Source organism: Macrotis lagotis, chromosome 5 (assembly GCF_037893015.1).
Source record: "Macrotis lagotis isolate mMagLag1 chromosome 5, bilby.v1.9.chrom.fasta, whole genome shotgun sequence".
Classification (NCBI taxonomy): domain Eukaryota; kingdom Metazoa; phylum Chordata; class Mammalia; order Peramelemorphia; family Peramelidae; genus Macrotis; species Macrotis lagotis.
Genome location: NC_133662.1, coordinates 42,706,597 through 42,732,783, shown reverse-complemented (window position 1 = coordinate 42,732,783; position 26,187 = coordinate 42,706,597). Strand labels below are relative to the sequence as shown.

The following is a 26,187-nucleotide window of genomic DNA, read 5'->3' as shown; positions in this document are numbered from 1 at the left end:
GGTATCAAGACAAAAATAGGCATCAAAAGGGAAATTAGGTGGTACAGTAGATAGAGCATTGGTCCTAGAGCCAGGAGGACCCGAGTTCAAATCTGACCTCAGACACTTAATACTTACTTAACCCCACTGCCTTGCAAAAATAAAAAAAAATAAAATGGGCATCAAAGCCAAGATCTAGAGTTCAAGGGGCATGTGAAGATAATGTGACTAAGGAACCAGGTGAAGGCTTCAATATTGGAACATAAAATGACAAACTAGTTCCACTACATTTGCTATACTAAGCTTTCCAGAAAGACATGCATGGTTTTATGCATATAATACTGTGTAGGTCCCTCAAAAAAGGTATCTCATTTGTGGTTCTGAAATTATGTATCTGGTAACTCATGAAGTTAGTCCTACAATCAAGCTCTCCCTGGCTGGCTTCCTCCATCACCACCACCACCATTACAGTTAAAAGAAATGATTGTCTCTTAGTGGAATGGTATAGATCTCCTAATGACTTTGGTTCCATTCAATTCTCTAAAATTGGATTTGCTTCCAGTTGTTATTTTTTCTTTTGCTGTTGTTGTTATTTGTGGTTGCTTATTTTTGTGGACCAATTAGTAGTATAGGCAAGACAAACTTGAATGTATTGTATTACAAGCTATATTTTTTTTCCTGCTAAGTTCTATTTCATTTTGGTTCTAAAACAATGAAAATGGTGTTTGATTTTCAGTTGCTATACTAAGTGAAATAGTCAATTAAAAAAATTTAAAAAAGTAAATAGCCCATTTTTTTTTTTAATAGAGAATAAGCAATCCACAAAAGAAGGACAGAAATGTATATGAAAACTCTGAAATCTAGGGAGGGTTTCAGATTTGAAGCTATCTGTATTTGCCAATTTGCTATCTGACTGATCATGGCTCTGAATTTCATAAATAAAATGAAGAGTTTGAACTAGAGGGCTTCCAAGGTTTCTTCCAGTTCTAATTCTTGCTCTTTAGATCTTGGAATCAAACCTCTGGCAACACATAATAGGTCACATTCTAATGCATAGTTTTGTGCTGCTGAATTTTAAATAAGAATGCTTAACTTTTTTAATAGTCTGGTTTAAAAAAAGGTAAATTTTGAAGAATATTTTTATTATATTAAGCCTTTAATAATACACATTATTTTATAAAGGTTATTTTATAAAGGTGTATATTGATGCATATACATGTATATAACATCATATGATTAACTCCTATTTCATCTTATTTTAACACTAGCTTTGTGGAAAGAGAAAAGGGGAAAATTACTCACAAAACAGAAAAAGCAAAATTTCCTTATTTAACTTTCCAAGTTAATATATGGAAAATACTCATGAAATTAAAGTAACTATTTCATAACTTCTCATTTTTGAATAAAATTAAATTACATTGACTTTAATTGTTTCACTCTATAAGTCACAGAAATCAAGTCAGTTTCTCCCTGGATTCTGTCACTTCATAGTAGTAAGATAAGGACTTAATCCAATTTGCAAAGCTAATTTTGAACCAGAAGGTTAGACTTATGTGAAAAATATTCACATATTCTAGTGTTTGCAAAATAACATACCTGATGAAAGTATCATAGTTAATGAGGGTACTTCAGGACAAAGTAAGGGTCTTACTACTTAACAGTGATATGAACAACAGAGAAATTGTCTATATTGTATTACTTCAGTCTCTACTGGTATTTATGTTGCCCAAATTAGTTTCACTGGCAAGTTTAATTAGTATGCTATTCATCATCTCTCTCTCTGATCATTAGTTATGAAATAACCCTGGACAAAATACTGATCTAAGCAATGCCTTATTATAAAGTCTGTCCATTGAAGATAATTTATTTAAATTACACCTCTAATGTGATTATCAATAGATGCTATAAAGTCAAATGCAATGTTTTTGTCTAGTTGACCCAAATGCTAGTAATAATAAAAGATACATTTTTATTTTTTAAATATGGGGCAATCAAAAGACACACTGAATTTGAAAGTCATATCACAAGTTTACTTTGTAGTACAATAAATGTCAAATGGTACACTTCACCTGTCACCCTCCCCACAGAAGTTTCTGACATAATAATAAAATGGAAAAACATTTAGTTTAATAATAATAATAAAAGCAACTTCAGTTGGTGAATATTACATGTAGCATCTTGCCATGGTTGCTAAGCAACCAGTGGTGAATGAACTCCACAGAGGATGGAAACCCAAAATAAATGTACAGTATGTGCAAGTTTCAAGGACCTGAAGAGAAGTGTCAGTAGTTAATCTAAATTCCAGTTGACAATTACCATACTCAAGTGGGGGAAGGGGAAATCCATCAAGATTGAACAATAACTAAGCACTAACAGAATACTAGAACCATAAAATTGGATGAGATCTTGGTGCTGTGGGATTAACAACCTAAATTTGACAACCACTATATTGCTATGAAGCCACTAGTTTTACAAGGAAAAAAAAAGTGACAGCATGATTTACAAACCACAAAAATATAGCAGATGCCTTATATGCCATGGTCCCTTATTAAGAAGGATTGAGATATACTTCAAGTCAAATCATGTCTTCCCAAAACATAACAGTTTTACATATCAGAAGTGTTTAGTCGAAGAAGGGGGATATTAGTCCTGTCCTCCCAAGCACTAGCATTATAAAAAAGTGACAGTATATCTGTCATCAAGTCCTAATGTATCTTTTCAAAAGAGTATCAGGGTCTCAAGGTTGAGATAAAATTAGTGTCTCTTCCAAATCTTTATCAAGCCTTGGCTTAGTTCTATCTACCCATATAAGTTTAAATTAGTCATCTAATTTTGTAGTCTTTAACAAATTTAAAGACTATTCTGCAGTGCTAGGAAATCAGGAATAACATTAAAAACCAAGGAATTAAAAGTATAAAGATTACTTAAAATTGAATGGTGATAGCAAAGACAAATAAATGGACTTTACTATCATAATGCCACTACCTCCCTCAGCCCTTAAAGTCTTCAAACCCTGAAATATTTCTCTACCTTCCTGGTCTCTTCTACTACTGAGTCCACCCTGCAACATCTCTTATTTTGGGGTCAGGTATAAAGGCTAGCTTCATTCCTCTGGCTTTTTTGAGCATTTCCCCTCCCCCTTTCAGTTCTCTTTTGCATAATGTCATCCCCCCAAAAAAAGAATTTAAGCTCCTAGAAGGAAGAGACTATCTTTTTGCTTGTGTTTATATCTCTAGCACTTAGGAAGGACCTGGCTTAATAAAGAGTTTGTTGTCTTTATTCATGTTTTTGAGACTTCCCATTAGTTATAAAATTGAAATTTTAACCCACTTTAAATAAATCTCTTTTATCAGTGAAATGAGAAAGTGTTTTTTTTTATTACCTGAGGTGATTAAGAAGAGGCTGCAGTCGTTCATCAGATTGCACAGATGGCAGTGATCTTGCTGTTAGCTATAAGAAAATAAAATTGTTATCAGGAATAACAGCAAATATAAATGAAATCAGTGAACATATTTAGCATCTAAATTTGAAAGCATTTCTATCTGTCTATATTTATATACATATGTGTGTGTATGTGTGTGAAGCAACACACACACATATATTTCTCTGTCATGGAAGGAGAATATTTCAATAATAGGATGGAATATAGCTACCTATATTATACAATTACTGAGTTTTCTCATTAATTCAAAAAATAAGTAAACAAGCAAAACTATAAAGCTAAATATACAAGTGTCAATCCCACTTTTTCAGAAATTCACAACTACAAAAAATTTATTTAATTTGTAAAGGGTGGGCAAATTTGAATTTGTCAATTCAAAAGAGGATTTATTAAATACCTACCACATCTAATACCTTATAACAAGAAATTAGTGACAAAAAGATAAATCTAAAATCAGTTCTTATCCTTAAGGAACTTGGATTACTATCTACTAGAAAGAAGAAAACATATATAAGGTCAATTGAATATGATATTTGAGTTGCCAGCATGATATGAATTCAAAATTAGAGACAGTACCACATGATGCTACCCATGAAGCCAGGAACTCCTGGCTTCAAAGACCTATTAATGTTAGTTATCACAAGTTCATTCCCTCCCTGAGTTGACTGTATGAGAGGGAAGGAAGCACATAAAATGAAAATGAGGAGGGTAAGAATCATTATAGGAAGCAGCACTTAAAATAAGACTTGAAAGTAACTAAGGATTCTTAGAGGCAAAGTTGAGAAGAGAAAGCACTACAAGCAGGAGAATGGTCTGCCTGTACTTGGGAGAGGAATGTGTGACAGAACACAGAGTTTGAAGAAAAGTAAGTAGGCCCATTTGACAGGAACACAGTGAAAGGAAGTAACGTGATTATGTGGAACAAGTCTGAAATGTTAAGATGGAGTCTGTCTATGAAAAGCTTTAAAGGTCAGAATATTATGAATTTTAATTTTTAATAAGGTTTATGATCAAATAGACATCATGGAAACCTAGGCCAATATTAAGAAATTTTTTTAACATAAATTAAATCAACACAAAATTGTTTCCACACAAAATAAACAAAGAAAAAACAGCCTTTGAGTTTGACAACTATGTATTCATAAGAATCTTCTAAACTTATATAAGCATTTAATGTACCCTGGTCAAATTTATTCAGAAAATTGAACTACAAATCATATTTAAACTACATATAAGTAATTTCCAAACCTCTTTGTCCTTTGATTTCCCCAAAGTCTCTCTCTTTGGATCCCAAATCCCCCCAAATTAAATCTGGAACTTTATTTCTCATTCTATCAAAAGGGAAAAGAGGACTTCCAGCCAAGATGGCAGAGAGAAGACAGGCAATGTGTTAAGCACTCCCTGTGTCCTGGCAAAATAACATGAAAGAAAACTCCTAACAGAAACTCCATCAACAAAATCCAGGGGGAAAAAAACTAGTTGAAGAACACCTTAACAACAAGGTTCATCTCGGGGGAATGTGGGTGAACCAGGAGAGGAGACCAGAGGTCAGTGGAGGGGGAGGATGGGGGGACAGGGGTGCAAAGGATTAGCCACAGAGACTTTGGTGAGAAGCAGATCATCAAGAACCAACTTTAGCCCTAGAATCTTTGGCTGGGGGAGGGGAGGTCTGCACATCTGGAAATATTCCATCTCAGAGACAGACCTGAACTCCACACTTTTGGAGCATTCTTCCAGGAACAACTGGCAGCCACCCTGCCCCCTCCCCCAATCCCCTCAGGCACAGGTGTGGACTAAGGAGCCCACTCAGCTGAAAGGAAGATTGGCTTCCAGCCCATAGCTCAAGATCAGCTCAGACCCTGCTGCTCCTCCTTACTCCCTCCAGGATTGGGAGAGGGCTTCAATCACTCCAGAGGAGGCAACCAGCACCCCCTACTGGCCTGCCCATGGAATTACTAAGCCAAGTGAACAAAGCCTCTTTTAGGATCTTCAAAACTAAACCCCTGAGAGCCAGCCCCTCCCCCAACACAAGATCCTAGAAAAATGAAGAAAAACTAGCGAAAAGGGGAAGGCATGGAAAAATATTTAGAAGGATCAGATTCTAACCCAGAGAGATCTAGCACTTCTGAGGAGAATATGAATTGGTCTCCAGCCCAGATAGACTTCCTTGAAGAAATCAGGAAGGAGTTTAAAAATCAATTGGAAAATTTTGGAAAAGAAACAAGAGAAAATTAACACATTGCAAGAGAAAATTAGCATCTCACAACAAGAAAACAAAACACTGGAAAATCCAATTGGACAAATACAAAATGAGACATTCTCTCAGATCCTCAATTGGGCAAATGCAAAAAAGAAAAGAATTCTCTGAAAACTACACTTGGGTACATGAAAAACTCCTTCAAAAATAGAATTGACCAATTGAAAAAGGAGTTGCAAAAGGTAAATGAAGAAAATTCTCTAAACAGAAAGAATGGAATCTGTGGAAACTAATGATTTCATGAGACAACAAGATTCTGTTAAACAAAACCAAAAGACAAAAAATAGAAGAAAATGTAAAATACCTCATCAGCAAAACCACTGACCTCAAGAACTGATCAAGAAGGGATAACCTGAAAATTATGACTTCCTAAAAACATTGAAGAGAAAATAAAAAGCCTAGAATTAATATTACAGGATTTAGTGATGGAAGACTATCCTGTTATCATGGAACCAAAGGGCAAAATACTTATTGAAAGTATATATCAATCCCCTCTGGAAAGAGATCCTAAAATGAAAACACCATGGAATGTTGTGGCCAAATCCCAGAATTAGCAGATAAAGGAGAAAATCCTGCAAGCAGCCAGAAAAAAAAAATTTAAATACCAAGGAGACAAAGTAAGGATTGTGCAGGACCTGGGTGCATCAACATTAAGGGATCGAAGGGCCTGGAATAAGATATTCTTAAAAGCAAGGGAGCTTGGAATGCAGCGAAGAATCCACTATCTGGCAAAGCTGAACCTTCTCTTCCAGGAGAAAAGATGGACATTTAATGAACTGGGGGACTTCCAACCTTTCCTGATGAAAAGACCAGACCTTAATAGACAATTTGGATATCAAACAGGAGGCTCAAGAGATGCATGAAAAGGTTTAAGGGGGGGGGAGGAAAAAACTACTATCTAATAAGATGAAACTAAATCCCCACCTGGGAGAAAGGTTCTCATAACTCTTTTTTTCCTTTTTTTTTTAAATTTATTTTTATTAAAGATATTTGAGTTTTACAATTCCCCCCCATCTTGCTTCTCTCCCCCCCCCCCCCCACGGAAAGCACTCTGTCAGTCTTTACTTTGTTTCCATGTTGTACCTTGCTCATAACTCTTGAGAATTGTAACTCTATTAGAGAGAATATGTTTAGCCAGAAGTGATAGACACTCATGACTTGTCCATGAGACTGCTATCTAATAAGATAAAACTGACTATATCCCTACCTGGGAGAAAGACTCTAATAATTCTTGAGAATTCTAACTCTATTAAAGAGAATATATATACATAGTCAGAAGTCCTGACTTTTCTGCGGCTCAGAATGATTTAAAAACAATGCCTCCTTAAAAAGAGGGACAGTAATGAGATGGGAGGATGGAGGAGATTGAGGGTAAATCACATTATATTAAGAGGTACAGAAGACCTACTGCAATAGAGGGGATAAAAGGAGGAGTGTTAGAACCACCTGAATCTTCTTCTCATCAGATGTGGCTTAAAGTTAACTTACACACACACTCACTTAAGTTAAGAAACTTATCTTACCTTTCAAGTATTAAAAGGGAAAAAAGGTGGGGGGAGGGATGGGAAGGGAGAGAAAAGGGGGGACTAACAGAAGGAAGGGAAGGAGGAAGGGGAAAAGGGAAAAGGGGAAAGAAAGGGGCGGGGGCTTGATATAGGAGGGCAAACACACTGAAGGTGGTGGTATTCAGAAACAAAATACTAGGTAATATGGATAAGGGAAAAAGAGGAAAAATACAAACAGGAAAGACAGCATGGAGGGCAATAAAGAGTTAGTAATTATAACTTTGAATATGAATGGGATGGACTCTCCCTTAAAACATAAGTGAATAATAGAATGGATTAGAAAACAGAATTCTACAATATGCTGCTTAAAAGAAACTCATTTGAAGCAGAGAGATACATATAGAACAAATGTAAAAGGTTGGAGCAAAATGTATTTTGCTTTAGCTGAAGTGAAAACCACTATCTTATTATGTAATTTTGTAACCTCTTATACTTTATTTTTCTTCCTTAAGGATATGATTTTTCTCTCATAACATTCAACATAATTCAATGTATAAATGGAAACAATGTAAAGACTAACAGACTGCCTTTTCTGGGGGGGGGGGTAGGGAAACAAGATTGGGGAAAAACTGTAAAACTCCAAATAAATAAAATCTTTAAAATTAAAAAAAGTAAAGAGATGCATGAAAAGGTTTAGGGGGGGGAGGAAAAAACTACTATCTAATAAGATGAAACTAAATTCCCCCTCTTTTTTGCCCAGGTTCATTGTGAGAGACAGTGTAGTATGGTGGAAATAAGGCTGAATCTGGGATTCAAAGAAGTGGGTTGAAATCCTGTCCTTCCTCTTAGTCCCTCAGAAGAGTCATTTAGCTTGTCTGGGTCTGTAAACTGAAGGATTTGGACTAGATAACCTCTGTGGTCTCCTCAGCAATAAATCTATGATCCTGTGACTACCCTTAAACAAAACTCTAGGAATTAGCTGTACTGGTTTTTTTGTTTGCTGTTTGCTCATGGCAGTAAACAAAGATCACCTATGGCAGTCAGGCAGCTTTTGGAGAACCAAAATATGGATTCTTTGGGGAAGGGCAATGCAGCCTCTCCAAAAGATAGTAGAGGCAAGACAGCTTGGCAGAATTATAGGTTTTTCTGAGTGTAAGGTTAGAATCATGATCTGGTCCTTGTCAATCCAATTGGTAGTAAGATAGAAGCCAACTTTAGAAGAAAGATGCTCTAGCAAAGGTTTGTCAGTCTACAAAGGGGAAACAAAAGACTACTCCTAAACAAGTCTCTGTCAATTCAGAGAAAATTCCAGGGACAGGGAAGAAGAAAGACTCAGTGATGGTGACAGTGCCTGAGAGAGGTCACTGAGCAAGTGATGACAAAGTGGAAGAACTAAATAAACATTTTTAAAAGGGAACCTTAGTACTGGAACTCTAGAGTAAAGAGGTGGGATCACTGGCCAGAATACAGAAAAGCAGAAATTAGGCCAGAATTGATGCTAGCAAAAAACAGACATACCTTGAAGAGCAAGACAACAGCAATCTTCTCAGGGACAGATGAGTTCTTTCTAGGATTCTTAAAGTGTGATAAGATTCTTAAAGTTTATAATGAAAACAATAATGAGAAACATATTTTGTGAACTCTTTGGGACTTCAGTTCATAGATTTTAGGATTTAGGTCTAGTAGGAGACAAAAAAAATCACATAGTCATAGGGGTTCTGTGAATTTTTTTTTTAAATTTATTACTATATTTCAATATAAACGATTTCCTTTGTAATTCTTTATGCCTTTGAAAACATTGTTCTGAGAAGAAATCTACCAAGAGGTCCATGACAAATCGCTGCTCTAGTCTAACTCTACCATTTTTATAATGAGATCACTGAGTCAATGAGGTAGTAATTACTAAGCTATAGAACAAGATTCCCAAACAAATCAACTAGGGATAGGGAAAGTAAAATATAATATAAAAATATTTATTCTCTTAATATCTAATCTTTACATACCATTTTCTGTCCTAGTGTTCCCACTAGAAATTAAAGTCCTTTTGAGTAAGTAGTGCTACATTCATTGCTTTTATACCCAAAGCTCTTAGCACAGTGATGGGTACAAAACAGGCACATTAAAAAGTGTTGATTAGTCCTCACTATTATAACAACAACTTGGATTTGTTTAGATGTTTAAAATTTGAAAAGCTCTTTCTGTACAAACAGGAATGTGCTAGATCCTGCTCTAATCTGCTTGCAAGAGCATTTATACTACAGAAATCAACAACTGTTAGAAATCTAGGCTGAATTTGCTGTTTTGTTGACTGTCTAGACTTAATAAAATATTAATAATGCAGATCTTTAAAATGAATACACACACTTTTTTTCTGGAGAGCCTTGTTGTTAAATATTCACCAGCATACCCCTCTATTATAAACACTGCATGAACTCAGCAGGAACATCATAGAAGGCTCAGGGAATGAAGTCATCCCCAGAGAAGTTGGATGCCTGCAAGACAATAACTATAAATAATAATGATGATGATGATAAGGCTAACAACAACAACAACAATAACTGGCTTTTTTTGGTATGGTGCTTTAAGGCTTGCAAAGTGCTTTGCATCCATCAACTCATTTGAGCTTCACAATCCCCCTATTTACAATCACTCTATGAGTAAAGTAGTACAAATATTTCCATTTGTATGTAACAGAAAAAGAAATGTACGGTGACAAGAGGGTAAATGACTTGCTCAAAGTAAGAGACAATATGTGACGAAGAAAGCATCTAAATTCTAATCCAGAGTTCTTTTTACCGCACCATTCAACAGTAATTCCAAGTAATTTAAAAATGAGAGTATCGCCTGGCTATATGGAGTAAGCGGCTGGATTATAAACTTTATTTCAAAAGTAAAAAAATTAAAAATCATAGGATCAAAGATTTAGAACTGAAAGAGACCTCAGAGGTCAACCCTCTCATAATACAGAGGGGAAACTAAGGCCTAGAGAAGTAAAATGACTTGCCCTAGGTTACAAAAGATAAGTGAAAATCACAGTGACAAGAATCTGGATTTGAAGATATTTGACTCCAATCCAGAGCTTTTCTCATAAAATGATAGTGAATATTCATAGCACTTAAAGGTTTAAAAATTTATTTATTTATGTGTAGAAGTGTGTTATAATTAGATAAAAGATATAATTAGAGACATGAATTTTTCAATTGTACCCTTTCAAAAACAAATGCAACCAAGTCTAATCCATACTTTCATATGAAGTATTACAACCTGTCTACTCTAAAAACTAAATTAAGATTGAAGTACTGCAAATATCGTTAGTTTTCCATTCATTCTCTCATTCTTCTGTATTATGACAATATTTTCAACCTAAAAATCTTTCAATAATATAACCACAAATCTCTTTTCTTCAAACTTTAAAAAAAAAATTTAATACTACATTTGAAAGCCAAAAGAATACCCTTGAAAAATTAATCAGTCAGCAATGGAGAGAATAGAAAAGACCTGTCACAACTAACATCTCTGAAGCTGAAATAGGTTTGTGAGATATTGTGGTTTGCTGTTTTTTTTTTAATGGAAATAAAAATTGACATGACTTACTATTTATTTCTTATTATTGTTAAAAGGTCAGATGGGTTGTTAAGATGTCCTCCCCAACATACTATATTGAACATGTGCTGGAATAGCTATCGTGTGTGTGTGTGTGTGTGTGTGTGTGTGTGTGTGTGTGTGTGTGTGTGTATGCTTGTGTTTGGGGTTTTTATGGAGATATAGTGACTCTTTCCAAGTTAAAAAATAATCTCATTTTAAAAATTAAATTTCCTAGATGTGTCCTGTATTTGGTTCTTCTCTGGTGCAAATTAATAATATGTGAGCCCACTTCTAAATAAAATAACTGTGATAGCTATAAATGTCTCAAAGCTTTCCAGTAAACTGCAACGCTCTAGATAAAACTGTACATAATAAATGAATTACTACTACTTCTTTCACCCTAATGATGAGAGTTCATGATCTCATATACCTCTGACATCTTTACTCTATCAATTCTTTCCCAAATCTATTGCTACACTCCAAGTAAAAGGAAAGGAAAGGCTTTCTTGAGAGTTGGATACTTTTACTGACCTTGAAATCAAAGAAAAAGGACAATGGTCTTAGAGTGAGGTATCTTTTGGTTCAGATCCCATCAGACACTTAGTTGAAAGGTGATCTGGCCAATTCTCTTAACCTCAGTTTCTTCCTCAATAAAATGAGGGGGTTGTACTCAATAATATCTAAGATATTATTCTAAGATTCTCAGATCTAAGATTTAACTCCAAATCTGTGATTCTATGATTCTTAAAACATAAATAAATATCTGAATCCCTTTAATCAGTAAGAAGGTAAGCTCTTCAAGTGCAGGAACTGATCTGTGGAGTTTTTTGTATGATTGCTGCCCAATAATTTGTTTCTTGATATACAGTAAACAATATCTTCTGAGTTGAATTAAACTGAACTGTCTCTTAGGAAGTGCACAATTTCAATAGCTCATCCTTCATTTTCTAGTCTGACTAGAGTTAATAGTTCTAATTTTTTTCCATTCAAGCTTTATTAACCTATTAGGTCCTTGAGGACTTTTTCAACTCTATATAGCTAGTTTGATATCTTCTAACATCTAGTAGATAATTAATAAATAGTTATTTGTTTGAATCAGTCAGTAAACATTTATTAAGCAATCAATATGGGCTAAGTTCTGGGGATACAAAGAAAGGCAAAGGGCAGTTCAATAGACTAAAATTTAAATGAAAGTTTTTTTGGTGGTAGCAGACTGGTTGATTAGTTGAATTTCCTTTGGTGAGGAGATTTATAAAATTTTGTAACATCTATATTGGGCAAGGGAGAACAAAAGTCATCCATGAAAACATTAAGAGTCTAAGTTGAACTTACATTATACTATTATGGTAGCAAGTCAAATAAAAAGATCTTAAGTTCACCAAAAAAATGCATATAAATATACTAGGATTTTTAAAATTTACCATATATTATGTTTAGTTCAAATTTTGTAATATAACCTTCCCTCCTCACCTTCCCCATATGAAAACAAGTAATAAATACTACATAGAAAGATAACTGCTATAATCAGGAAACAAAAAGTGTTATGACCCTAACTACTAGACAGAAGATCACCATCTTCTTCATCAACTTCATCATCATCACTACTACATATGTGTATTGCACTTTAATATTAACTGAGTGCTTTACCTATATTATCTCATTTGATCTTCATGACAAATTCTGCATAAGTCCTATTATCTTCATTTTACAAATGAGGAAGCTGAAGATAAAAAGGTTCAGCGATTTACTCAGAGACACACAGCTAGCAGTTATCAGAGACAATTCTCATTTGGGTCTTTTTGACTACAAGTTCAGATCTCTAAACACTATGCCTCTTAGCTGCATAGATTACAGACAAGGATGAAACAAGGACTTAGTCACAGAATGTTTTTATTCTCTCTCTCTAGATAAATGAGGATTTCACATAACACAAATTCAGTTTTACTAAAAAAAAATTCAGTTTTACAAGAAACTTCAAATATTGATGTTCTATTTTTAAATATTTCCCAAGACAAGCCTTTAAAAGGTATACAGTGCTGAGATGTAAAAAAAGGAGCAATAATAAAACATTTAAAAATACACAGGAAGACAAAAAGAAGTTCAGAAGGGAACTTAAATTGTATAACTTTGATAGTACTATATTGAATTTAAAATAAACTCTTTAAAAAACAGAAGTTCACAATTTCAACTTTTGTATATTCAACTTTAGTACACATAATATTGCATACGAAAATGGTCATGTTTAGTGATGATTAAGTTCATAATTTTTTAAAAAGATAAAAACAAAAATAAGTATGCTACATTTTTTGGTAGGTAAAATAGAAAACAAAACTAAAATTATAGGGAGGGGGAAAGCCAAGGGAAACTTCATGAAACCTTGAAATATCAATCTGAATTGAATTTTAAGGTTTGCAAAACATTTTATATATATTTTCTCATTTGATTCTCATTATTAACCTTTTATTAATGAGGAAACTTGAGGCTAAGAGAGGTCAACTAACTTTGTCACATAGCTAATACATGTCTGGGACCACGTTTGAACCTAGATCTTCCTGACTCCAACTTCACCTTTCTCTCCACTAAATCACCTAGCTGCCTGGATAGAGATACAATATAAATTGTATAAAGAGTATAAAATCTGTTTAAAAAATAAATATAGTTAAAACTATAGATATGTAAATTTCAATTTGACTATTATGGGTAATATTGAGAAATTTAAAATGTTATGTTATGAAATGATTCATAAATATTAAGGTTGATCATTTTAGGTAATATTTTGTTATATAGTTATTTTACAATGTTTGCAGTGATATCTTTTAAATTAGCAAGCAAAAATTGAACAGTAGAATCAAAATAAGTGCCATCCTTACATACTGCCATTACATATAAAAATCAATTATATTTAAATGACGAAATTAATATTTCTAAATTTACATTAATTATGAACAAGGAACAAATGAGTCATTTCAAAAGTAGCTACTCTATCTTTAAGAAGTTATTCCCCCCCAAGAGCAATTTCTTTATTATATAACCTCCTATATAGTATAGATATTTGTATAACTATTAACCCTCCTTACATATTTTGAATTCCTAGAAAGAAGGAAAAGTTTTATTCTTTTTTTGTATTTTCCATACCAAATAAAACATTTTCCCTTATCTACAGTGTGTATTCAATTATGCTTTCAATAATTAAGTTCTACAATACAATAATAATAATAGCTCAGATCTATGTAGCCTTAAGGTACTATACAGCACCTTATTTGTTCCTAAAGTTATAATGTATAATAGCATTATAATATAAAATATTGATTTTTCAAATATAGAAATTGAAGCTAACAAGTACCAAAGGACTTGCTCACAACCAGACAATTATTAAGTTATTTACCCAGACCAGTATTCTCTGCATTATTGCATTTAGCTTCTGGTATGCAAAGTGTCTGAAACAAACTATAGGACTATATGCATGCATTTTTTGTGTAGAAAGGAAGACTATAAGAAAAACGTACAAACTGAATATAAGAATATTATTATGAATAATAACAGAAAAAGATCTATGCTGTGTGTGTGTGTGTGTGTGTGTGTGTGTGTGTGTGTATACACACACACATATATATATATATGTATATGGGGAAAGAGGGGAATGAAAAACAATGTACAAAATAGGAGCACTGATGTAACTACTATATTAAAGAAATATATACACATCTCTGGAATAGGCATTAATAATTGGTAAATATCAGAAACTTATGACCCATGCAATCATCTACAATTTCTTAAATTTTCTTGTTTGATTTTGTAGGGACATTTTTCATATTTCCTTTTTTATACATTTCTTAAAATATCTAAATTTGTCAATAGAAGTTAACATTTTATATTAAAAAAAGAAGGGGAAAAAGGCAAAAAAGCTAGGTTGCATTCATAGAAATAAAATGTTCATAGCAAGGGAAATGTAAAGAGCTGTTTTGCCTATTCTTTCTCCCATTAGACTGCAAAAGAAAGGACTATTGAATTTTTATTTGTATGTTTTATTTTATTTTGTCTTTCTTTTTGTACTAGGGCATAATTCCAAAGCTTACAACACTTATTAACTGTGTGCCCTTGGGCAAGTCATTTAACCTCTGTTTGCCTAAGTTTCCTCAATGTAAAATTGGGGGTGGGGGGGTGTGAAAAATTGGACCTCCCTCCCAATGTTGTGATGATCAAATGAAATCATTTGAATAATAAAGTGCTCATGTATGTAAAATATGTATAAACTACTGTTCATGACAAATAATAGTTAAAAAATGCTTGTTTCCTTCCTTACTTCCACATAGAAGGTGCCTAATAAATATTTGTGGATGGACTGAATTGGCTTTGATAATCCCATTGCCCAGATCAGAGGCTATCTGGAACTCAGTGCTCCATTCCAGATGCACTTTTAGAAAAGAACACTGGCTACTTGGAACTCATTCAGGAGAAAATGAAAAAGAAATATGTTGGAAGTAGAGTAAAGGGGGCTTCCTTTGAGCCAAGATGGTTCCTTACACTCATAACTTCTTTGACAGAGCTGGGAACCTATAGAAGTAGTTTCCAGGATGAAGCCAATATGGCAGCATGAAGGCAGGAATTTCTAGAAACTCATTGGTTCCTCCAAAAGCAGTCAAATTGTGACTCCAGCCAAAATTTAGATGGGCAGAATCCACAGAATGACTGGGTGGATACAATTTTGCAGTCCAAGACAACTTAAAAGTTCTGCAGCAAAGGTCTGTTACACTGGGACTGGGGGCTGGTAAAAGCAGCAGTGCACCACAGCCAGCACGGGTGCCTAGGTCCATGGCAGAGGGGGAGGTTTCCAGACCTCTTGGTGTAGGGATCATCAGGGATAGCTGGAAGGGGTGGTGAGAGAACTCTGCTGCACCAGAATGAGTAAGTGGAGTGCTGGCCTCAGAGCAGCCCTGTGGTGAGAACCTGCAGCAGGAGTTGGGGGAGCCAGCCTGCATCTCCAGAGCACAGTCAACAGACGGAAAGGGGGTCAGGAGAGACTGCAGAAGTCTCTCTGCTATCACTGGGGCAGGACTCAGCTGTTTATCAACACTCAAAATCCAGGTTGAAGTTTGGACTCCCATTCCAACATAGCCAAGCAAGGACTCTCCCACAGCTCCAGAGCAGAGGGGACTGCCTGTGGTCATCCACATACCAAAGCACAAGCAAGAGAGTCTCTCATAAAACCTTGGAGGAATTAAGGTCCCCGTGCATTGTCCCCAAAACCCCCCAAAGCCTTGGAAGTGTGGTAAATCAGTCATAGGCTGAGGAAATGAGCAAACAAAAGAAAAAGAAGAATCTGACCACAGAAAATTACTTCGTGGTCTCATGGAAGATTCAGAAGATGACAAAATCGAAGCTTCTGTACCCCAAAACTCCAAGTGAAATAGAAAATGGGCTTAAGCTATGGATGAGCTCAAAAAGGACTTTGAAAAGCAATTAAGGGAGGTGGAGGAAAAATTAGGAGGAGAAATGAAAGCAATGCAGATAAATCATGAAAACCAAATCAGCAGCTTGGTGAAAGAAATACAAAAATATTGAAGAAAACAGTATGTTAAAAACCAATTTAGGCCAAATGGAAAAAGCAACACAAAAGGCAAATGAGGAAAAGAATGACTTTAAAAGCAGAATTGGCCAGCTAGAAAAGGAGAAAACAAAGCTCTTTGAAGAAAATAACTCCTTCAAATGCAGAATGGAACTAAAAGAAGCTAATGGCTTTGCAAGAAATCAGGAAGAAATAAAATCATACCAAAAAAAATAAAAAATTAGAAGAAAATGTGAAATATCTCATTGGAAAAACTGACCTTGAAAACAAACAAGAATTTAAACATTATTGGGCTACCTGAAAGCCATGACCAGGAGAAGAGCCTAGACCTCCTTTTTCAAGAAATAATACAGCAAGATTGCCCTGAGATCCTAGAAACAGAGGGTAAAATAGAAATTGACAGAATTCACCAGTCACCATCCCAAAAGAAAAACTTCCAGGAATATTATAGACAAACTCCAAAACTCCAAAGTCAAAGAGAAAATACTAAAAGCTGCCAGAAACAAACAATTCAACTAGTGTGGTTCTATAGTCAGGATTACACAGGATCTGGAAGCATCTACATTAAGGACTCATAGGGGTTGGAATTTGAAATTCCAGAAAGCAAAAGATCTTGGCTTACAACTGAGAATCAACTACCCAGCAAAACTGAACATCGTCTTTCAGGGGAAAAGATGGACTTTCAATGAAACAGGGGACTTTCAAACTTTCCTATTGAAACAACCAAAGCAAAACAGAAACCTTGATCTCTGAGTACAGGACTTGGGGGAACCATAGAGGGGGGTGGATGAGGACTAATTATGAGGAACTTTATGATATTGAACTGCTTGTATTCCTGCATGGGACGAAGATATGAACTCATATGAGCCTTCTCATTTATAAAAGCAGTTAGAAGGAACATATATAGACAATGCAGAGGAAGGAGCTGAATATAATGGTATAATACAGTAAATAGATGGATTCAATGGGTGATAAAGGAAAGTACCGGGAGGAAGAGAAAGGAGAGGAAGAAGGGGCTAAGATATTTCACATAAGCATCAAGAAAAAACTTTTTACAATTGAGTGTAATGGGAAAAGGTGAGGGGGAATGAGTGAGCCTTCATTCTCATCAGAAATGCCTTGGAGAGGAAATAACATACACACTATAATGGATATAGAAATCTATCTTACCCTAGAGAAAAATAGGAAAGGGATGGGATAAGGGGAAATGGGGGGAGAGAAGGGGGAAGTAGATGATAGAAGGGAGGGAAGGTCGTGGGAGAGGGTATTCAGAAAATATTTCTGAACAGGGACAGTATGAAAGGAATGAGAGTATGGAATAGATGAGAATGGGGAGGAACAGAGTGGAAGGAAATACAGCTAGTGATAGCAACTGCGAGAAAAATATTGAAGCAACTTCTTTGGTGGCTATGATGGGGAAGGCAACTTATCCCTGAGACAGAGCCATTGAAATCTGAACACAGTCTGAAATACACTGTTTTTTTTTGGGGGGGGAGGTTTATTCTTACTCTCATAACAAGGTTATTATAATAATATAAAATAAATAAATAAGTTTTTTTTAAAAAAATATATTGGGATTTTAGAAACTATGCCACGTAAAAGAGGTTGAGGAAACCAGAAACGTTTAACTTGGAAAAAAGTCAAGCGTCATGTATCTATCTTCAGATATCTGAAAAAATTATGGAAGGATGACTTGTTAAATTTAGTTGGTCTTTGGAAACAGAACCAATAGCAATGGGTAATACTTGTAGTGACAAAAATTTAGGGTTCATGTTAGAAAAACTTCCTTAATAATTTGAACTATCCCAAAGACTCATTTCAAAACAGTTCATGAAAAAAGCTCTATGAAGCTATTGAACAGAGAATGTACAAGCAAGTGCACAGACTGAAGGGCCTGCCTCCATGCCTCTATTAATTCTTCATTTTTCATGGCATTTTTATTCCATATTCTTGCTATTTTAGACAAAGAATGCCATCACAGTGCTCTGCACATGACAGGTTCTTAATAAATTTTGGATCGAGTTGGTAGGTGATAGGCTTTCTAGTACTACAAGTCTTTAAACAGATACTGGAGGATAACTTTTTAGATACATCTGAAAATAACTGCTCAGTTATAGGCTGCATCAGATGTCCTATATGCTCCTTCTCAGTTCTGAGAGTCAGTGGTTGTATGACTTGGAAATGCCTGGCAAGGCTCCATTATTACCAAGTCTGGTCTACGGATAGAAGAAAATGTCAGCAGGAAGGTGTTAGATCTTTAAGGCAATAAAGCAATCAGATGAAACTCTAATTTAACCCTTTTTTCTTATCTCAAGTTAAATGAATCTCCCTTGAAGTGAAAATTGTTAGGAAAGAAACTATTTTGCCACCAGCAGAGAGGCTGAATGGTGCTTTTTAAAGCCTGAGGGAAAAGGTACTACCAGCCTGCTGCTATTTTATAGCAGAAGCAACCCCCCCCTTCAAAAAAAATTGCTTAAGTATATGGGGAAAAGAAAACATTTTAAATGATTTTTTTTTCAAAATTGGGGAAAGCAGAGGGAGAGACAAAAGCCTACAAGAATGGGGAGAATACATGAGAAAATACGGTAAATGGTTCTCTGAGGTCAATAAAAATTTTGAAAACAAACGGGTCTCAATCAGTTGAAAATGAAGAACAGGAAGCCTGGCTTTACTTTCAAATAATAAATCCCTTCCCTCTGAACTGCTCACCCAATGCTGGCTAAATTAAAACACATAAAAATGACAAGAAAACAATGCTTACTTGGAAAATATTGCTCAATTTTATTCCTTGGTACTTTTACCCTCTCCTGCTTACTTCATCCTCTCTGCAAAATTTAGGAGGAACTGAATAAATAACAATCTAGACTAATATTGAAATTGTACCTTAAAAACATCCAAGATGGACAGTCAGCAAAAACCTGACCTCCCCGCCCCAACATGCATCAAAAGTTTAGTACTTGAACAGTCAACTAAGGACCCTCTGGTAAAATGTAGAGAACCCTGGTTTGGAGATCAGAGGACCTGGGTGCCAATACCAACCCTGGCAGGCACCAGTTGGGTGACCCGAGGCAGATCACATAACTTCTTTAGGTCTCAATATTGTAATGTCTAAAATGAAGAGGGCTGGTTTCTAAGTTTCTTCCAGTTCTGGTTTCCAAGTTTCTTCCAGTTATAAATCTAAGATCTCATGATTTAAAAATCCCCATATAATCCTACTAATGGTACTTTCTCCCATTTCTATGAGGAAAATGTATATTTATATTTATGTGATGATTAAAGCAGAGAAGCAATGTAGTATCAAACTCAAATAGAAAGGTATCCTTCTAAATGCATCCTGACTTAGAAAGCCATAAGTCAACATTATCTACATTATACAGATCTTTTATTTATTCTGTTAAAACATTTCTCAGTTTTATTTTAATCTGCTTCTATTATTACACTTAGAAATCTTGTGGACTAATGGAACCTACCAGCACAAGTTTGGCATCTCTGAAATAGTGCTGCCCATTAAGGGTATCACTACACTCTAGATGCTATGCTAAGCAATTTTTCTAGATATTATCTCATTTAATCTTCAAAGCAATCTTCAAAGCCTACCTGGGTAGGCACTATTTTTGTCTCAATTTTATAGGAAACTGAGGCTGGCTGGTTGGTTGGTTGATTGGTTGGTTCTTGCCCTTCTTATCGACCAACATGACATCACTATGTTAGAGATGAGCTACAGTGTGACCGACTATGGCTGATCAGACTGACATGAGCTCAGTATGCTGTACCATAGGTTGAGTACAAATAGTCCACATGAATACCTAGGCATTTACTCTAAACTAATGTATCTCACATTTCTTTTGAATTTCTTCCAATCGGCTTTGTTCATAGAACACAGCCTCCTCTCTGATGAGGACATGCCAACACTGGGTGGTCCTGGGCCAGGGTCTTCCATACTGCCCAATTGATTCTAAAGTTCTTAAGAGAGACCTTCAGGGTGTCCTGGTATTGTTTCTTCTGATCCCCCGTGAGTGTTTGCCCATGTGAGTTCTCCATAAAATAGTCTTTTTGTCAAGCACACATTTGACATTTGAACAACATGGCCAGCCATCGTAGTTGCACTCTCTGTAGTAACGTTTGAATGCTAGGCAGTTTAGCTCCAGAAAGGAACTAAGTGTCCAGTATCTTCTCCTGCCAGGTGATCTTCAGAATCTTCCTAAGAATTTAAATGAAAGTGATTCAGTTTCCTGACATGGTGCTAGTAGACTTAGCTTCACAGACAAAGAAAATGAGGTCAGCATAAAGGCACTATAGACCTTCAGTTTGATAGTCAGTCTAATACTCTCTGCCTTTTTCCTTCAATCTCCCAAAATAATGAGATAGTTCTGGCAGTGTGTTTGTGTGTGAGAATCTCATTATCAATGTGTACCTCCCTGGAAAGAACACTGGCAAGGAAAGTGAACTTGTCCACAGCACTCAAAACTTCTCCATTTGCTATAATTCATGATTCCGCATATGGATGGAGTAGTGCTGGCTGATGGAGCACTGGTGTTATCTTGGTGTTAATTATTAGTTCAAAGTTTCAGAACTAGTAAATGACTGAAGGGAGATATGAAGCCAATTCTTCCTGACTTCAGGAGCAGACCTCTATCCACTCTGTCACCTGGGTTCAAGACCTGGGTTAAAGTCCTACCTCTGATACATAATAAGTGAACCTGGGAAAATCATTCTGCTTGTCAGTGTCCCCCAAAAAAGCTCTCCAAGATTAAAAATTATCCAACAGGTAGCAATCTATCAGTAGAGGGAGTTTCCACACTGTACATCAGGATCTAAAAAAAGTTTACAGATAACAATGGTCTGATTGCAAACTTTCAGGGGTATTTTGCAAGTGAAGCAAATCACCTAAAACCCCCAAAAGTGTTTATTTGTAATCTCAGCCACAAATTTTCAAATATATTTGTTTCAATGGACAGCTTATGTTTATGTAAACCAAATAATTTAATGGCATCAACTTCTGCTCCATTTACAAATTACTTCATATCAACAGATCTGGCAGTAATGAAGAATACAATTTTTAATGAACAAAGTCTGCTCGCCAGAACCAAAGCTTCTATCACTAGACCCAAGGCAGATGTCAAATAAAATTAACTTTTACAAGCAGCTGCTGTTTTAATTTCATTGATTTTAACAACTGAAAACTATGTCTTTCCAAACTCCATTTTCTTCTAACAGCAACTGATCCCAATTACAAATGTGAACTGTGAGACTCTGCCTTATATCCCTCTGGCTTCTGAAAACAAATTTGCTCCTCTGATCCATGTTTCTCACTTCCACAGACTTGGTCAGATATGTTATCAGTAATATTAATACCTTCCACTTGTACACTTTACTGTTACCAAAGACCTCTCTCATTTGATATTCCTTACACCAGTGGCTTCACTTGCACAATGCCAACTACATGGAGTCTGCTCTATCGGCAGAGAGTGAATAAGATAGAAAATATGTTAGAGATAAAAACCCACCTTGACCTTGTCAAGCAAAAAAGTATTGCTTCCATTTGAGCTCTAAACATGCTAAGGTAGTTTAATTTACACAGAATATTAAATAGTGCAGAGTTAACAAGATATTTCCAGTTCAGGGGTCTGGATGATGTGAAAGACTGACAGAGCAAACCTAAAAAAAGCCGCAGGCAGACTGACATCCATCCCAGGGCCAACTTTTGATCACAAAACAAGTCTATGGATGAGGAATACCTTGGGACACAAGAGATAACTTTACCAGTATTCTATAAAACTTAAAATGCAAACAGCTCTTAGCACAAGAGCAGATAATAAGAATGATGCCAATATGAATGGACATGAACTGCTGGCTTTTCTTCCAATATAAACAAAACAAACCACAGCTTTACTGTTATCCTTAGAATCCAATTTTTCATATTTCAGTTCCAAATTCATGGGTCACTATATTAGAGTACCTTAGGTTTCTCAAAAGAAAATCCTAGCAAGAATATCAGGTGCTTGACTGTTTGACTGCCAAAGTTCTCACTCTCACTTTTTTAGACTTCTCATCATTGAAGTAGTAAGTGACTGACTAACTTGAATCAACAATGGTGTCAATGATTTAAGCAGACCAGAAGTTCAGGCAAAGGAGAGGAAGTGGATCAGAGTTTGAAAGTCAAAAAACTGTCTCCCAGGATGTCCTTAATTGTCTTCCAACAATACCACAATTTAGACTATCCACTATTCATTTTCTCTCCTTCTCTGCCCTCCTCAGGAAAAAAAAAAGTAATTTTCAAAGATCATAAATGCATACAACTTGAAAAGTTCTCTATAGACAAGTTGCAGTTTTTTTCAGTCGTGTCTTTCTTTTCATGATCCAACTGAGGGCTTTCCTGGCAAAGATATTGCAGTTGATGGCAATATCCATCTCTAGCTCATTTTGCAAAGGAAGAAACTGAAGCAAACAGGGATTAAATGATTTTCCCAGAGTCACACAATTGTTTTGTCTGAAGTCAGATTTGAATGCTCAAAGATGGATCTTCCACTTCCAGGCCCAGCACTCTATCCACTGCATCATCTAGCTGCCCCTAAAGACAAGTATGTTACCATAATATATTTTCCTCAGTTTTTCCTCTTCAGCTATATTAGCTAATTCTCATTTTTATCACAAAGTGTATCATTTAAAACAAGAATCACAACTAATTAAAATAGTTTATGGAACAGTTCATCCAAATCTGCAAATTTCTTAGAACCAACAAAGACAAGTTGCAAAACAATTGTCAATTTGTACTGATAAACCTGCATTTCCTTATCAGGAGTTTCCTACACCAGTGAAATTATTTCAAGGCAGGAAACCTGATTTAAAATCCTGTGTCAGGAACTCAATATCAGTATGACTGTGGGCAGGTCACATAGCCTCTTTGTGCCTCAGATTCATTTGAAAAAGAGGGATTGGAATCAATAACCTTTAATTTTCCTTCCAACTCAATACGTATGATCTTAAATCAAATCACAGACCCAGCACCTCTTATACAGAAAAAGTGTCCTATACACTTTAAAGATCAATAATTCCAACCATCACATATCTCTTCAGATTGCAATTACAATATAACTCAACAAAAGGTCTTTAATAATTACTATAGACAAAATGATCATCATTCTAAGGTGAATTAAGTGACAGGCTTGTCCTGGGACAAAGACACACAATCTATTACCTATTCTGCAACTGAAGATTACCAGCTTAGAAATGCTAAGAGATTATAATCTTGGTAAAGTCTAAAAATCTAGGGTCACCTCTCCAAAAGGAAGCGGCAAAGGGCTTTAAGTTATCACTGAAAATCATTCTGAATTGTTCTAAATAGAACTTTATGAAGTATACACAAAAATCTAAGAATTCCTTATCCAAAATTGTCTCCAAAGACTTTTTCTTAATCACATAACCTTTAATTTCTATTTCATGACTTAAAAATTTCTTAAATCGGGGCAGCTGGGTGGTGCAGTAGATAGAGCAGTGGCCCTGGAGTCAGGATTACCTGAGTTCAAATCTGACTTCAGACACAAAAAATAATTGCCTAGTTGTGTGACCTTGGGCAAGTCACTTAACCTCATTACCTTAAATAACTAAATAAATAATTTGAAAATTTTTTCTTAAATCAAATGCACTTATCTAGGTTTTCCAGTACTCTGTTGCTCTTTACAGTCTTAGCATGATGCTTAAGCAGAATGCCATCATGTGGAAATTTCTCATAAAGCTTTCTAAATATGTACATAAATTCTTCTGTATGTACAATAGTTGCTGAATGTGTATGTAGCCTTCTAGTAAATGTTTAAAAGACTGTCTAGACAGAATCTTGGCCTATTATATCCCTGCTGTTTATCTCTTCTAGGATTAGCATTGTCCATGATTCCTTTTAACTTGATGCTGCATCCATTTCAGTATTAAATATCAGACATATGGATAGCTATCTTATCTGCTTCAAAAAGGGGGAGGGCATAGACTCTAACTTGCAATTCTGGAAAAATCCAAGATAAACCTATTCTTTAAGATAATCATTGCTCCTACATAATACTATATCATATTACTACATTACATTATATCATATCATATATATATCATATTACATAATGACTATTGATCTATAACTAAATATGGTCTTCCTAAATATTGTGAAATAAGTTGACGAGTATACTGCAATTCAATTTAAATTTCCAAAGTGAAAGAGGCATATGAAGGCATATGTGAAAGTTTATGAAAAAATTCACATGTGGGAAAAATGAGAGAACTTTTTACCAAACTGGAAATTACCACAATGAACTGGGGCTTCCTTCATTAGACCTTCGCTTTTGATGACCATCTCTGTGCCTTTTCACAAGCTGTTCTCCATGTATCAACAACAATATCATCAAAATCATTATCATCATCATCACTATCATCGATGGCATCTATAGGATATTTTAAGGTTCACAAAGTGCTCTATAAATATTATCTCATTATTATTATCTCATTATTATCACTAAGAGGTGGGTACTATCCACATTTTACAGATGAACAAACTGAGGCTAGCAGAGGTTGAGTGATTTGTCCAGGTTCACCTTGACGAGTAAGAATTGGAGGTCAAATTTGAACTCAGGTCTTTCCAACTCCAGGGCCAGTCTCCTATCCACTATGCCACCTGGAGGTCACCTAGAATATTTAACATCCTCATCTTTTGGTCATTTTCAATTTTACTAATGTGTTTTGTTTTTATATTACACACATCTATAGATTACACCTTCTTGAAATGTCTATTATAACAAGGTAAAAACAGTTAAGTAAAACTAATAATACAATAATCCCACTGGCATGCACTATTTCACCTCTAAATCAGTCCTCACTTCTCTATTTTTAAAAAAAGAACAGAAATTGATTTTTCTCTCAATACCCTATCTTATTGAAAAAAACCCAAACAAATTTCTTAAAAAAATATGCATAGTCAAGCAAAACAAATTCTCCAAATGGATGCATTTAAATATGTGTGTGTATGTGTGTGTGTGTGTGTGTGTGTCTGTCTGTCTGTCTGTCTGTCTTATTCTATTCCTCAAATCCATCTCCTCTGTGCATCATCAGTCCTCTGAAATCATGAATGGTCATCAAATTGATCAGAGTACTTATGATTTTTAAAAGTGTTTGTCTTTAGACTGCTGTTGTCAAAAATATTTATAACAGCTCTTTTTGTAGTGGCAAAGAATTGGAAATTGAGGTGATGCCCATCAATTGGGGTCAATTGGGGAATAATTAAACAAGTTATGGTACATGAATATTATGGAATACTACTGTTCTATAAGAAACCATAAACAGTCAAACTCTAGAGAAGCATGTAATGAATTATAGGAACTGATGCTGAGCAAAGGGAATAGAACCAAGATAACATTATACACATTAACAACACTGTGAGATGATCAACCCTGATGCAAGCAGCTCCTCTCAGCAGTTCAGAGAGCTAGGAAAACCTTATTGGACTGGCTATGGACAATGCTATCCCCCATCCAGAGGAAGAAAAACAAAACAAAACAAAATAAAATTCTTCATAATCTGATGAATACTACATTCACTTTTAAAAAAATAATCTCTTATGTATTTCTTTCCCTTAATCTTAATACCTCAAACCAAAAATGACTACTCTGTAAACATGTTTAACACAATTGTGTATGTATGATATTAACCTGACTGTTCCTTGCTAAAGGGGTTTGGGGGAAGGCAGAGTGGAAGGAATTTTGTAAATTAAAATTATTCATAGGCATATGGATGAATGTTGAAAAGAAATGGGATTTTCTTGGTAGAGATAATGGAGTGGTTTGTCATTTCCTTCAACTCATTTTACAGAGGAGAA

General features: G+C 35.2%; 1 protein-coding gene across 2 annotated transcripts in view; it reads right to left on the bottom strand.

Annotated features, from left to right (window-relative positions):
- The window catches only part of PRIM2 (DNA primase subunit 2), a 379,634-nt gene that overhangs the window by 153,675 nt on the left and 199,772 nt on the right, over positions 1 to 26,187 (bottom strand). For both annotated transcript variants that reach the window (XM_074237283.1, XM_074237284.1), the window contains exon 8: positions 3,362 to 3,429. In XM_074237283.1, the coding sequence (XP_074093384.1) occupies positions 3,362 to 3,429 (68 nt within the window). The remainder of the gene's footprint in view (positions 1 to 3,361; positions 3,430 to 26,187) is intronic.